The 16,331-nt window shown below is 41.8% G+C and overlaps 1 protein-coding gene across 1 annotated transcript in view; it reads left to right on the forward strand.

Moving 5' to 3' along the window:
- The window catches only part of LOC307109381 (uncharacterized protein), a gene marked incomplete at its 3' end in the record, with an annotated part of 87,631 nt that overhangs the window by 3,660 nt on the left and 67,640 nt on the right, over positions 1–16,331 (forward strand). Inside the window, exon 2 of the mRNA XM_079788059.1 lies at positions 8,922–9,167. Within this exon, the coding sequence (XP_079644185.1) occupies positions 8,922–9,167 (246 nt within the window). The remainder of the gene's footprint in view (positions 1–8,921; positions 9,168–16,331) is intronic.

Below are 16,331 nucleotides of genomic sequence, written 5' to 3' on the forward strand. Positions count from 1 at the left end.
GCAAAAGTTATTTTGTAGAAGGTTCTCTCATCTTTGGCTATATCCCCTTGCCTGGGATCAATGCCTTACACAGGAGAGGAGTGGGTGGTGGTGGTGGGGTGGTGGTGGGGCGGAGACGGGGAGCCACACAAGCCCTGGTAGGAAGAATGTGTGCTCTTTCGATGGCAAAGTTTTGGACTAAATAGGTGTCACCATGGGCTGAGTCCTGAAGTGCCCTTGCCTTGGAGAGATAGGTTTGGTTTCAGCCAACGTGCCAGTGGGATACTAGTATATTAGTTGAGATAAAGACACCTCTGTGGAATAGAAACTCCTCCAATCAGAATGATCCCCTCCCAACCCCCCAGTTCTCTGCCAGCAGAGATCTTCGCTGGTTATAGAATTCAAGGAGAAGAGTTGATGAATCTGGGAGTATGATTATCCCCAGGTGTACTGAGTTTTATGAGAATATGGAGGTCAAATCCTTAATCCAGCTTCGTCAGAAGGACCAACAAATGGGTCCATTTTCCTGGAGCACAACAAAATCTTAGCCAGTAGAGCCTCTACCCAACAAGGACAGTCAGTTCATTTCTGCTGCAACTGTAGATGTTTGGCCAAGTCCATCCTTGGTGCTGGTCCGTGTTTATGCTTTTTTGAACCCAACTTGAAACCTGAATCGCTTTGGTTTGATCAGAGATGCAGAATTTCAGCTGCCGTTGTCAGATTGCTCCTCACTGAGATTCAGTCTCTCCCTCAGGCCCCGCCAGTATTAATAATATGAAGTTCTGTGTTATTGTGGCGAACTGTTGGAATTAGGTCAGGAGTGGGGAATGTCTGGCCTGCGTGCTGTATAAGGCCTGAGAAATCATTTGGTCTGGCCCTGCCAAGGCATTAGGGGGCGGGGGGGAGTTAATTAAATGTTTGACCAAATATAGCAGGCTAATCTTTAAGTTGACAATTTTGTATGGCCTGTGAATGATGTTATAAATATCCAAATGGCCCTTGGCAGAAAAAAGGTTCCCCACCCCTGAATTAGGTGGAGATTTTTGTTTTTCATTAGAACCCTGCCAACGATTATTGTGGACTCTGAGAGTTATTGTTACAACCCAGTCCTTTATGGAATCTAAAAAGGCTCAGCTCAAAAGATAGTCACGAAGTAGCTGGTGAAAAATGTTTGTTTACCAGTGAATCATAGGTGAACTGCCAATTTATTTCTCTAATTTGTTGGAAGTCAAAATTGGCTGGGGCGGGGAGAGAGGGGGAAAGATTCGACATTTTGAATTCATAGGCCATTTACCAGTGTCTGCACTGTCTCTCCTTCCACCCCGGTGTACCTGGACTAATTTTGTTCTCTGATTTAAATCACAATCTAGTTGCTCTGGCATCTCAATTTAAGGGAAGATTGGACGTTGTTTTTCAAAGGGAATTGCAAGTGTTTTACACTTGTCTGAAAACAGATTGTGGTTTCTTTCCCAAGGATAAGCTTAGAAATTATGTATAAATCTTAGGGTTTCATTCTTAGCAAAATGTTTTCAACCCCCTTGTCCACACATTAGTATACATGAACAACACAGAGAAAAAGCCAGGAAACAGCCTGACAGACAGTGTGAATATTTCTGATCTGCTTCCTGCGCCTGCCGTCCTACAGGACACATTTTGTTTACTCTGCGGCTTCTAATTGCTTTATTGCAAATTTTGTAGGCAGCCTGGCAATTTGGGACGAAACGCATAAAAAAGCTTTTGACTGGGGACAAAGTTTACACTCATCTGTAGGGAAACAGAGAGTAGCTTTATAAATAACAATGCATTTTTAAAGTACTTGAGAAGAACAGGTATTTTCAGATGTGTTCATTTATTTGGCTTTGGTGTACTTTTCTCCCAAGAACTCCAGTGCAACCTTGAAAAATATTCAGTTCAGGGGCTCATTTGTAAAAGGAACAAGGATTGTGAGTACCATCACCAGCCTTGTACAGTCACTGTCTTCAGAATTAACTGCTGTGGCTGTTCAAAGCATGTCCCTCACTGTCTAGAAAAGGGACTGAAGAATGATGTCTCAGAATGAAACCCAGGCCTGGGAGCCCAGCTCCTAAGGTGAAAAGGAAGGTTCATGGTCATTGTCATCTTTAATGATCTCACAGCCCATTTCCCACGTCTCAGTCTTATTTCTGGGACCGTGTCTGAAGTTTTTTATAATCCTGGATCCGAAGAATATTGATTGATTGTTGGTTTGATTTGCACTTGGCTTCTAGGAGCTGACCAGAACAACCCTCTAGGTTGTCGCCTCTGGCCAACTGAGTCTTCTCTGTTCTGGAATCCCTTATCTTTGCGATGCTTTAGGTCACTGCCTTCGGTTCTTATAATCTATTCTTCTGAGGTCGAGCTGACAGGAGAGGAGGGCCTTCCTGATGGCTAGCATGATTCCTTTGTTCATATTCTACAGTAGATTTTAATTCAAATTTAGAGTCATACAGTCGGAAGTGAATTTGTAAGACATCCAGCCCATCTCCCTCCCAGTGATAATCCATGTTGGAGGGGGAACTTTAGGGTGAGTGTGTGGATTTATGCTGCTTGTCAACTTGTAACAACAGCCAATTTACCCCCACATTGTTGTAGTTTTCAATTTTGTGAATTTTAAATGTTTTGGATGTTAGAAAGTTATTTTTTATACCAGCGATTTTCAACCTTTTTCATCTCATGGTACACAGAAACTAATTACTAAAATTCTGTGGCACCCAATTATGTGTATTGTACCCAAACTCCCAGGCAAAACATCACAAAGATTAGTTGTTGGGGGTAATTACTTAACATCTCCTCGCATCAATTTCCTCATCTTTAAAACGAGAATTGATATGCCGTAAAGATTAAATGGCATGATGTATGTGAAGGGCTTGGCATGGGAGCTGGCACATAATAAGTGGGTACAATACACGTAATTTATTTGTCATAGGTCTACAATCATTGTAAAGTTTCTAGTTTCAGGTAAATATATTTCATAATAAAACACAATTTTAAAAATCAATGAAGTGATCGTTTGAGTCATGTGGCCAGACTTGAGATACCCAAGGAGTTAGATGAGTCAAAATTCTTCTTGGAGCACAAACCAAGTGCTTTGGGAAATGGCACTGATTTTGTTAGACTCATTCAGTGTAATGTTTCAGTAGATCAATACTCTGTGATTCAGAAAGCCCAAGATTATCTGATATTCCTAAAAGTCCTGGGCTTAAGTTTGGCCTGTAAGTAAATTCGATTCTTATATAGATCTCTTAACTTCTTGCTATTCCCTGGTCCTATTCTGGCTCCAACGCTGACCAAATATTATCTCCTTGCAGCTTTTGGTCTCACAAAGGACAGGTGAAATAGGGTGAAGTGCTTATGCAAATTTATCACCCCTTCCAAGAAAGGGCTTTCTTCTCTTTGAGATTTTTGTTGGTAAATTCAGCAACTATTTTTAGAGAGCAATCGACGTGAGAAAATTTAAAAATTTTTATCACGTACTAAAATGTGGCCTTTGTTTACTTAGACATTATGCAACCTAAGGGTAAAACACACTGCTAGGGCCCTTTAAATTTTTTTGTTAGAGTTTTTTAAATTCAACTCTGAAGACAATTCAAGTGAGAAACTTCAGTGCATTGATTTTGTTCTTTGAGTCATTGCACTGTAATTAGCTGAGTTGCATTTTAAATGTAGCACGAGAACATCTTTCTTGTCTGTTTATGTCAGGAAAAAATGGCTAATGAGCACTTATCAAAAAGATGAACATTTTTTCATTAGATTAAGTAAAATCAAAACAGATTTATAATGTATTATTATATTTCGGCTTGGAATAAATTGAGCAAAATAGCTAATATCTTCACAGCTTCCTGAGAATTTATTTGCATGGTAGGATCTTCCTCCCCACACACTTAGACTTCAGGAAAGTGGCGACTTCCTTTGTGGAGTCAGAGCTCATTCCCAGAGGATTGGGAAAGCTCTTAATATTATTTGTAAAATCTGAGCATGAAGCAGGTATCAAATGGATTTTCTTTAGATTATGCCAGTGAGCTTTGCTACTTAATGTGGTTCTTTAAATTATTTTTAAAAATTACTTCCCTCGACTTTTTCATAGTGGTCAGTCAAAATGCCACCTGGTACTCAATATCACTCATGCAGAGATTTCTTCTATTTTGAGATTTTTGTATGTGTTCAAATGGATGAATATTAACCTTGTGTTACCAAAAGGTACAGATGATGAAGGTTGATTCCTTAGGGAAAATTTAATGCAAAAATGTACAAGATTAAGAACGTTCTCCTTTTAAATGTCATTTAGATGGCGGGTTATTTTCAGGTCATCAAGGATTCTAAGTCAGTACTTGTGCTTCCACTATGTGGGAGTTAAGTCTGTCTTCATCATTATCTGTTTGGGGCCATATAAATATGTACATATTCACAAAGCAACCAATATAACAGGGCCTTATGTGGATAAAGAAGAATCTTGACTTCTTTAAGTTTTCTGAGTTTGTATTAGGTGAATGTACAAGAGATAAATTCCCTGAATAATGAGGGAGGGAAGGAGGGAGGGAGGGAGGGAGGGAGAGAGGGGGGAAGAGAGCATGCGCACATGCTCTGGACATTAGAGATTTAACTTATTATAATCCTACTAGAGGCCTGGTGCACGAAATTCGTGCACGGGGGGCAGGGGAGGAGGTTCCCTCAGCCCAGCCTGTACCCTCTCCAATCCGGGACCCCTTGGGGGATGTCCAACTGCCTGTTTTGGCTCAATCCCTGGGAGTCGGACATCCCTCTCACACTCCGGGACCACTGGCTCCTAACTGCTCACCTGCCTGCCTACCTGACCACCCCTAACTGCCCCCCCGCCAGCCTGATCATCCTTAATTGCCTCTGCCTGCCAGCTTAATCACCCCTAACTGCCCCCCCCCCCGCCAGCCTGGTTGCCCCCAGTTGCCCCCCCCTGCTGGCCTGGTTGCCCCTCACTGCCCCCCTCTGCCAGCCTGGTCACCCCACGCAGCCTGCTGGTCAGTCGTTTGGTTGTCCCTCGCTCACCCCCCTGCCGGCCTTGTCGCCCCACCCAGCCTGCTATTCGGTTGTTACTGTGAGGGCATCGTTACCAATTTGCATATTACCCTTTTATTAGTATAGATAACTTCTCTCCATGTAGCACAGTTTTGGGAAAACATTTAATTGAAATATAATACATTCATAAAAGAATAAGCTTGATTAATTTCTACAAAGTAACATACCTATGTAAACACCGTCCAGACCACAGTGTAGAATATCACTAACAGAACAGAAGCCGCCTTTGTGCCACTTCCCAGTCATGGTCCCTACCCACGGTAACCATCTTCTGATTTCTATCACAGATTACTTTTGTCATGCCCCTCATTCTTCGAACATTCCTTACTTTCTGGCACAATGAGATGTTCCAGGGTCACCTTTTACTTCATCTGCTCCGGCATTGGGATCAGTCATTTCTTCAAGGAGCCCTGGTTCCATTTTGTGTAGAATGGTATTTAGAAAATAAGATCTGGACACTAAGTGTGCTTATCTTGCTGCTGGAGTGCCATAGGGCTCTAAAGGGCAAGGAAAAAGAGGGCTGTCTCTATCTCTATCCCTAACCTAGGCGTTCATACTAGACTCCCAAATCTTACCTAACATTTGAAGGTTCATTTTGGTCTTTCTCTTTCCTGTGTTTGCAAGTCCTTTTTGTAAGTGAGAAGTCTGGCTGAAATATCCTCAGTGTATTTACTCATTTGCCCAGGCTTAGATTCTGCCACTATAAAAAACATACCTACTAACCAGTGTTCAGTATTTGTTAGAAGATTTTTGTCTTTGAGGGTGTATAGTCAAAACCCTGTACTCAAAAGTAGTTATTTTTTCTCTTCTGTGTAATTATGTTATTCATTTGACATATAGCTAGGCTCACTTGTTTCTGTTTGTATTCCATTTTAGGTTTCTTTCCCCTCCATCTTAAACGAGGGGAAAGAAACCTAATTTAATTTAAATTCATCATCATCATCATCATCATCATCATCATCATCTTGGGTGAGTATATAAAACATTAAAGCTCCCAAACCCAAAATTACACAAAAAGCTGTATTCAGAGGAGTGTTACTCCCCCCCTCCCTCCATCTACCCTGTTAATGTGCCCTCATTAGTTTCTGGTTCAACTTTCCTGAATTGCTTTTTGTAAGTGTAAATCAATACCTTTATATTATCTTATTTCCTCTTCTTTCTTACTCAAAAGTAGCATACTATATATAGTCTTTTGCACTTTGCTTTTTTTGGTTGACAACCAAGATTTCCATATCACATATTCATTCGTTTTCATGTACAGCTGCATAGTATACCATTGTGTGAATGTATCATAGTTTATTCAACCAATGTCCTATGTTTCCCCCCCGCCCCCAATATTTTTCAATTACAAACACTGATGTACCTTGTTCATATGTATTTTTGTACTGGTGAAGGTGTATCTTCAAGGTAACTTTAGATGTGGGCAAAAGGTAAACTCACTTATGGTTTTGTTAGATATTGTTAAATTCTTCTCCCATAAGGCAGGACACTCCCACCAGCAATGTATGAGTGTCTTTTCCCTTGTGTGTTTGTCAAGAGAGTGTGCTGTCAAGCTTTGTAATTTTTACCAAATCTAATCATTGGGAAAAGGTACCTCAGCATACTTATAATTTTCATTTTTTTATTATGCCTGAAATTGTCCATCTTTTCATATGTTTAAAGTTCATTTATAAAAATCTGTATTTTTGAATTTTATATGACCCTTGCTTAATTTTTATTGTTTTTTTTTTATCTTTCCTCCCTCAATTTTAGAGTTCTTTATGTATTTGGGATGCATAATCTCCCTTTAGTCCCTTTATCTTTGATGCCTGTTAATCATAGTTATTTTAAAATCAGTGTGAGTCTGTGGGATTATTCTATTGTCTTTTCTTTTGGGTATTGGTCATTTGTTCTTCTTTCCTAATAGGCCTGGTAGTTTTTAACTGAATGTTAGACTTTGTGTCTAAAAAGTTGTGGAGACTCTGGGTGGTGCTGTTTTCCTGCAGAGATGCTTTAGGTTTCCACTGGCCAACAGATGATGTTCGGGTAGACAGCCTTGCTCAAGGCTGGTCCATTTAGGGTTTGCTCTCACTCTAAGGAAGTGGCCCTTTTGGCGTCGAAACTGAAAGTCTGGGGTCTTTACCTTCCTCCTTGGCAGTCCTCAGCACAGTGAGACTCCTGTTTTCTTCCTAGATTTTTAGCCTTGTAGCAGTTGCTTTCTGCTGGTTTCTCTGTCTCATTGGAGCACCTGCAGCTTAGGAGCCAGCAAATGCCTTTGGGGAAATTTGCACTATAAGGCTCACTTCTCTGCAGCTCACTCTTCTCCAGGATGTTGGCCTTTCAATTTTGTTGTTGTTGTTGTCAGCTCTTCCAACACAGCAAGACCACTGCAAGCTCTAGGTTGCTGTTATCTCTTCTGCCTTTATTCCCCACACAGTAAGCTGGCAGATACCCTGGTGAGAAACAACAGTAGCAAGTGCAAGCTCGCTGCAGTGTGTTACCCTGGCCCCAGGGTTGCAGCCTATAAAGTCCCGCTACCGTGATTATTTCCTCACGCCTTCACAGGGCTCTTCTTCTGTATTTTATCTCACTTTTATAGTTGTTCGCAAACAGAAGGGTTATTCTGATACTAGTTATTCCATCATAGGTGGTAGCAGTAGTCATCTTTCCACTTAGCACATTTCATTAAATTTATATGGAAATGAGAGAACACAGTCAGATTGACAGAGCATTTTAAAATTGACAAGGAAATTGGCCACTGCTGGGGTGGTATAAATTGGTACCACCTTTCTGGAGGGCATTAGTTTATATCAAAATCCTTAACAATTTATTTGCCCTTTGGCCCAGCAATTCTGCTTTTAGGTATTTATTTTAAGAAAATAATCATGTGTGTGTGTGAAGGTTTATTTACAAAAATTCCAATCCAAGTCAACAAAATTAGAATCATAATCCTCAGTATGCAATAAAGGATTTTGTAAATTATAGTGCTTTGGTACAATGGAATAAAATGGAATTTAACATTACAAATGATGTAGGAGAGTATTTAAATATATCAATAATCTATTGTTAAGCACAAAAGGTTACAAAACAACTTGTGTTGTATGGTCCAATTTAAGAATATTTATAAAGATATATAAATATAAGGCTAAAATAATGCACATGGAAGTGTTAACAGCTGGAATTGTTGGGTTGTTGTTTCTTTTCCCCCTTTGTTCATGCATATTTTAAAATTCCATAGGGCAATACTTTTGTTCTGAAAGAAAATTAATACCCCAAAGAAACTTACAGTCAATAGGCCCATTTGATAAAGTTTTCTAGCAAACGTTTTATTTCTGTTCTGTTCTCCTTGGCTCTATCTTTATGTGCTTAGTAGTATTACAGATTTTTTTTCAGAATCAGTGCCCTCTTTGAAAATACTTTGCGGAACAGAAGACCTCCATAAAAATTCCCACTAGTCAAATTCAAACAAAGGCTTCATTTGTTTTTGTCAGTGTGTGCCAAAGCCTTTTTAGTAAGGAGTCCTTTAAAAAGTAAATAGGTTTGGCCCTGGCTAGGTAGCTTAGTTAGTTAGAGTATTGTCCCAATACACCAATGTTGTGGGTTTCGTCCCCAGTCAGGGCACATACAAGAATCAACCAATGAATCCATAAACAAGTGGAACAACAAATCGATGTATTTCTCTCTCTCTCCCCCTTCCTTTCTCTCAAATCAATTACAATAATAAAAACAGCAAATAGGTTTGTGACAAGGACCTGGACTATCAGGAAAGATTTATTTCTTAGAGGAAAAACTTTAATTTCTGTTTGAAACCAATGGCCAAAATTTAATGCAGTCACTTCTCTGAAGCTAAAGATTTATGCAGACCATTTTATCCTGTGCTGCTCTTTTACTTGAAGGTACCCTTCAAGACAACAATCACCGACTATGGCCTCTTGGGTTTTGAGGATGCTTCCCAGGAATGTCCGTTCCTTGACTACATCATCAGAGAACCAGCGGGTTGAAGATTGTCATCGTCACCAGGAGGCCTATGGGTACTTCTTGCCCATCCAGACGAGGTGGCAGGACAATGACCAGTATGGCCACGTGAACAATGTTGTGTACTACAGCTACTTCGACACCATTATCAACCACTACCTGATCAGGTAGGCTTGGGTTCTGCAGCCCCACATCCTCACGTCAACCCTCTGGGAGTTCAGGCAGGGCATTTTGGGAAGAGATTCCTTCCATTTTCCTCTGCTAGCGCACCTCTTCCATTGAGTCACTAAAAGTCAGATTATTCCAGAGGAGAACAGGAGGACCGACATGTGGGTGAGGCAAGTGTCGTCCTGCTGCTCCTGCAGCCTCAGGTGTACTGTGTCTTGGTCCTTTGGACTAAACTGTCAGCAAATGTGCAGGCTTTGAATCTCAAATAATCACCTACACAACAAACCAGACCCTGGGCAACTTGAGCAGACAAAACATCTGCCCTCAAGGCCTTTTTGTGAGACAAGCAGCTGCTGTCCCCATTGAAGGCACATAAGGGGTGGCAGAGAGAGTACAGATATAAAGATATTTGTTATAGTTGCTGAATGTCCTCAAGACATGATTGCCATCCTATAGGTATGTTTGCAAGTTTGGTTAGTATAATTCTCTATGTGAAAGATTGCATGGTATAGACAGATTTGCATAAATCCTCGCTTTGTCTTGCATTAGCTATGCAGTTTTGATCAAATTATTTAGCCTTATTGAATCTTCCGTAAAAATAGCTCACATTTATTAAGAGCTTTCTCTGTGTCTAGCACTGTGAAACATTTTACACAGATTTTCTTATTTAATTCCAAGACAACTCAATGAGAGAGTAGCAGATTGTCAGTGCACTGCCTGGATCTCCTGCCTATACCCTTTTGGGGCACACTGGCCTGTTGTCTGTCAGCACCAACATTTATCTGCCTCAGGACTATCTCTGGCCACCAGAGTTCCTTGGGCAGTTAGGCCAAAAGTGCAAGGAATTAATGCCTCCTGGAAGCAACCTGCAGTCACTGACTGATGGGAGTTGGTGTATAAATACCCCAGCATCCTCACCTCTTGAATACCCGTGATCACTTTACACAGATTCCCAGGCGTCCCTAGTGGGACTAAGCTCAAATTCTCAGATTGGCCTCTTAAAAAAAAAGATAGATAAAATTTACATAACATAAAGTCTACTGTTTTAACTATTATATAGTGTACAGTTCAGTAGCTTTTAGTATATTCAAAATATTGTGCGACCATCACCACTAATTCCAGAACATTTCTCTATCACACACACCCCTCCCCCGCAAAAAAACACACAAAAAACAAACCCATTCTTATTAGCAATCACTCTTAAGTTCCCTTTCCTCCCATCTCCTCACAACCATGACTCTATTTTCTGTCTCTATAGATTTACCCATTCTGGACACTTCATATGAATATAATCATACAATATGTGGTTTTCTGTCTGGCTTCTTTCACTTAGTATGATGTTTTCAAGATTGATCCATATTATAGCATGTGTCAATACTTTGTTTCTTTTTATGGCTGGATGATAGTGCATTATATGGATATACCAATTTGTTTATTCATCAGTTGATGGATATTTGGATTACTTCCATTTTTTGGCTAGTATGAATAATACTGCTCTTTGTGTTCAAGTTTTTGTATGGACATCTTTTACATTCTTTTGGGTATATACCTAGAATCAAGTTGCTGGGTCTTATGGTAACTGTATTTAACTTGTTGTGGAACTGTCAAACTGTTTTCCACAATGGTTGTACTGTTTATATTACCACCAGCAAATTACCACATCCTTACCAACATTTGTTATTATCTTTTTTATTACAGCCATCCTGGGGTGCGTGAAGTGGTAGCTTATTTTGGTTTGGATGATGATTAATGTTGTTGAGAGTCTTTCCATGTGCTTATTGGCCTTTGGTATATTGTCTTCAGAAAAATATCGAATCAGATTATTTTCCCATTTTTCAATTAGATTATTTGTATTTTTATTATTGGGTTGTAATAGTTCTTTTTATATTCTAGGTACTAGACCCTTATCACATAAGATTTATAAATACTTTCTACCATTCTGTGGTTTTTCTTCACTTTCTAGCTAGTGTCCTTTGACCCATAAAACTTTTTAATTTTTATGACAGAGTGGTAACTTTTAAATTAGCAAATGCTTCTTTATTGGCAACGTTCCTTTCCTGCCCCTTCCTCACTCCTGCAGGAATATAAATCTAAATGTACAAAAATACCTGATAGTTCTTACATCATGGATTGGCTGTGTCAGGAAACTTGAACTTCTTCCTAAAGGTTATGCATGGAACAACTTTCACTTGGAGAGTGCCTGGTTGTCCCTTGGTGATATGTGCTCCCGAATCTTCACATTAATTTTACTTAGTGTGTGCCTGTCAGTAATTCCTCTAGAAGTTTATTATGAATAATAAAATTTTCAACACTCACTTTAGCATTTAGGGGAATGTGTGCTTTATACCTTGAAATCCATAGGAAGAAGTAAAAACAGTAAGGCTCCTTGTAATTCCACATCATTTGCCCCATAGGGAAACTTAACGGTGAATTTTCCAACTCGCTCTATGGCTACTCACTCTTTTTTTAGGAAGAGCCTTGTAACTTCTTTGGATTGACTCTTAGGAATCATCTCAATGCAGTTAGGACCTAGTGGTATGTCTTAGTCAGTGCAGGTTGCTATAACAGAATACCAGAGACTGGGTGGCTTAACAACAGACATTTATTTCTCATAGTTCTGCAGTCTGGGAAGTCCAGGTCAGGGTACCAGAATGGTTGTGTTCTGATGAGGGCCCTCTTCCTGGTTTGCAGACAGCCACCTTCTTGCTCTCGCCTCACATGGCCAAGAGAACAAGCTCTAGTCTTTTTATCTTCTTACAAGGACATTAATCCCATCATGGGGGCCTCTAGCCTCATGACCGCATCTAAACCTAATTAATTCCCAAAGGCTCTACCTCTTAATACCATCCCATTGGGAGTTAAGTCTCAACATACGAATTTTGGGGAACACAGACATGTAGCTCATAACAGGATTTTGTGGCTTTTGAATGTGTTCCATTAGTGAATGGAGCTTCTGGAAAGATGATGTGCAAAAATGCTGGTTGAGTCTTTTATCAAGTGGAGATTGTGGGGGTAGTAATGGGGGTTGCCAGCATGAATTCCTACCATAATAGAAAGTGTCCCATCTCATGAAGAAATTTGCAGGTATTACACATTGATTCCAAAATTGTGAAAATACCCTGGCTATTGTGGCCAGGGCCTTCCTAGTCAGGACAAAAAAGTGGTTTACCTTTATACTTTTGCTAAGAGATCTGAGGATTATTTTTAACAGGTTGCTCACTGACTGTCAGAAGCCAAGCTACCACCACATAAAGGTGTGAGAATTTCGCCAGCCACTGTGAGGGAGGGCAGCTGGTCACGCCCAAGCAATGCATCCCAGCCAGGCTGGCACACTCGCTCCTTCCACCGGGCTTTCCAAGGATGAGCAGCGCTGTACATGCGCCAAGAACCCACGGGATAATCAATGAGGAAAGTCCTCCTTTGAGGGGGGGGGGGGTTCTCCAGAAGAGGAGACCAGGGAGTGTGGAGGGCATGGCGAGGGAGGGTGAGAGAGACAGCAGAAGAGGCCGCAGCCTGCCCAAAGTTCCCATCACTTTGACACGCGGAAGGGGTTAAGTCATTCTTGAACAGTTTATCGCTCATCGATTGCAATTAAATATGTTTATATTAAATTATGTTCTGTAATTAATGTAAAATCCTTTAGCCTATGCTGTTATTAGAACCAGATGCTGAAGTACCAACAATATTTCAACGTGACTGTGCTGGCTCGCCAGCTGTCTAACTGTAATTACTTTAATCTCAGCTTGTTATCTAATTATCACCTTTGTAAAAGGAAAAGTACTCTCTAATGCTTCCTGATTGTTTCAGATGATGATGAAGAGCAGGAAACAGCTGTCAGAGATCTGGGCCCTGCTTATCACAATGAAGGAACTTATCCTGAAGCCTATTCAGGGCCAAATTCTGAAAAAGATGTCTCAGGCGGGAACAGGGGACTGGCCAGTAAGGGGAGACAGTTGGTGTGGTGGTTAAGGGTGTGGCCCCTGTGGATAAACGGTCAGGTGACACCTGCCTCCTACAGTGATGGCGGGGGAACAAGTTACTTGGTTAAGACTCAGTTGCCACATCTGTAACACAGAGACAGTAATAAAAACAGCATCTGTCTCAAAGGATTGGTGTGACGATTGAATGAGACCATGCGTGGGAAGCCCTCAGCACAGTACTTGACGAAATGTACATACTTAGTAAATGTCAACTATTCTTCTTCCTTAAAAAGAAAATCAGTGTTGGTTTTCTGCATTCTCCTGATCAATTCGTTTTCCAAACTATGTTTAAGTTCTGTCCTGTTGGGACTGAAATTTACCTTTGCGTTGCTTATTCAAAAATGGTTTACCAAACCAGTCAAGAGTATAAACAGGTGTTGTCAGGGAAATCTTGAAACTCTTAAGGGGAAGAAGAAACTGTTTCTGGGATATCTTTCGGTACTTTATGCACGTATTTGCATATCAGCAGTTGATGTGGTACCTGTAGTTTATTCCCCAATAACCATTAAAGCTAATGCCCTTAGGATGTTTATTAAGCTTTTCATATCCTCCCATGCTTTACCTCTTGGGGGCTGTTTCCCACCAGAGGGGAGTTGGCACCAGTCTCCCCCATGAAAAGAGCATGTCTATCTCCCCCGCTAGACTGTGAGCCCCTCATTTATGTATTTTGAGTATATTGCCTGGTCTGGCACATGTTTAGTCCGCAGTGACTTGACAGAGCTAAACAAGATCATTCCTTCCCGGGCCATGCTGGCTCACCAGGGTTTTTCTTTCCCAAAGCACTGCCTCCTGGGGCCGTGTGCCAGGCCTCCGTCTCCAGGATTTCTTGCCACACGTTACTGCGTCCTCAGATCCGGAAACTGCCAAGCAGGCTGTGGGGGAGACCTGTCAGAGCACCTGGGGGGTCCGACCATAATGGTGGGAGTCAGCTGTGTCTGGTTTAGCAGCAACAAGAGCAGGAGGTCGGAGCTGGCCCAGCTTGAGCCATGCACCTGAGGAGGGCAAAGTGTGTGTGTGTGGGTCCTTTAAGGTAAAAAATGCCCAGGTGCAAAGAGGGGGTCCCACCATTCATCACAAGAGCATAACTGTCACAAACGCCACATAAACTCCCTTCAATAGAAGGTACCCCAAACCAGACTCTGCAGTCACTCTTGTTTATGGTATCTTTGGCTATTGAAGGAAATAGCCTAAAATGAGAGCAATGGCCCAGCCACAGAGACCTTCAAGCCATCTTTGCCTGTAGCCTCATCGCCCATCACATCCCTGGTAGTTCCTTCCTCTCCTGCAGTAAACTACCTATGGTTCCTCGCAAGCAGCGTGTTGATTCTCAGCTCTGTGCCTTTGGTTCAGCTTGTTGCCTTTACCTGGAATGCCCTTCCTTGCTCCTGTTCTACGACAGCCTCTTCCTAGCTTTTCCTGACCTTCCCAATCACCACCTCTCAAACAGAATGTGTCCATTCTCTGCGTTCCCAGAGGATCCTTGATTCTTCTGTATCACAGATCCACAAACTTTTTTCAGAAAACAGCCAGATACTAAATATTTGAGGCTTGATGGGCTCCTGTTGCAACTGCTCAGCTCTGCTGCTGTAGCGGGAAAGGAGCCTTAGACAACGTGAGCATGAATATGTGGCTGTGTTCCAGTAAACCCTATTGTAGTTGCCCGCTTGTTCCACTTATTCCACGTTCTCTGTGCTCTTGTATTTGGATAGCGTGAGTCACTCTTCTGGCTACTTAACCATAGGTTGTTCGTGCAGTATTACTGAAATTTTCCTCTTGTAGTGACTTGTCACTCGAATCTGAACTCCTCAAGCTGGGCACTGTAGTGTTCTAGCCTCCATTTCCCCCTAAAGCAGTGCTGGGACCAGGTCTTGCATACAGGTAGTTAGTTTCAGAAATTGATCTCGAAGAGCAAGACGGGACCAGGAGGAGTGAGCTAGGAGAAGGAACTAGGAGTGAACTTTGCTGAGCTGATCAGTGGTGGGCAACGGCAGCTGAATTCCCCTGAGGATGCCCGAGGAGCCCTGCAGAATGGGCCTCAGAGTTCCCTGCCCGAAGGACAGAAACACGGGGCATTTGTCCACTGGCTCCGTCCCTCACTGGCCAAGGTTTGCAAGTGTGTGCATGTGTCAGAGTGACCAAGTAGATTTCTGCATCCTCCCAGGAGATTGGGACGGAAAGAGACTCTTCACGTGGCCCAGGCAAGGTGCTGTCAGGTCAGGCCTGAGTGCTGCCGGCTGCTGCAGCAGTGGCTGGAAGACTAAGGGGCTTCAGAGGATGTGAGGCAGCCTAGCAGGGGCGACCAATAGGTTTAACGTTCATTGGCTGCTGCCTAGCACAGTAAGTCTTATATTCTGAGACGCAGTGGTTAAGAGGGCAGCTGTTGACGCTAGACTGCCCAGGTTTTAATCCTGCTCCTTACTAAACGCGTCATCTCGGGCAAACTACGCAGCTCTTCTGATCTCCCTTCCCTTGTCTCTGAAGGTTAGTTATTAACAGGCCCTTATTAAGTACTAAATAATTTGTAACAGTGACTTTTTGTCAGTTAATGCTTCTATCTTTGCTTATTTTTTAAAATAAAATATACTCTTTCCAAATTGAACTTTAAATACTTCACCAAATAAGATGTATTTAAATAAAATTTTTCACTAGAAATAGAAAGTAAGGAGGAAAAAGACACAAAACGCCAACCTAATACTGCAACCGCATCTGAGCATGACAGTAATCGCTGAGCTTCCTGGCTCCCAAGAAAACAAGGGGAACAAGATGAGCTGCATACTTTGCACCATCTGATAAAGGAGTACATTATGTTTTCCCCAGAGAATCAGACGTTTCTCTCAAATTAAATTCTAAAAGGAATTTACCAAGGAGGCTTAAACAGCCACAAGAAAGTAAGGAGCCTTAGAAAGGGGATTTATCTATTTTGGACTTGACCAGTGCTCGGCACTGTGGGTGCACAATGACTGAACGGATACCAGGAATTGTTTTCAGCAGCAGATCTTCTTTCATAGGAGTCAGCATCCTGCATCTGATGACTGGTGTGAAAGAGTGACTGTAATGGTAAGGTTTGGAGCCCATGTGGAGGACAGAGGTGAGCGGGTCTGGCCCTAAGGTATGTTGATTAGGCAGCAGGCAGATGGTCTCTTGGCTACCCTGCTTACTCAGAATGCTGGCCCTGCTACCACA

The sequence above is a fragment of the Cnephaeus nilssonii genome (assembly GCF_951640355.1).
Source record: "Cnephaeus nilssonii genome assembly, chromosome: 13".
In the NCBI taxonomy this organism is placed as follows: domain Eukaryota; kingdom Metazoa; phylum Chordata; class Mammalia; order Chiroptera; family Vespertilionidae; genus Cnephaeus; species Cnephaeus nilssonii.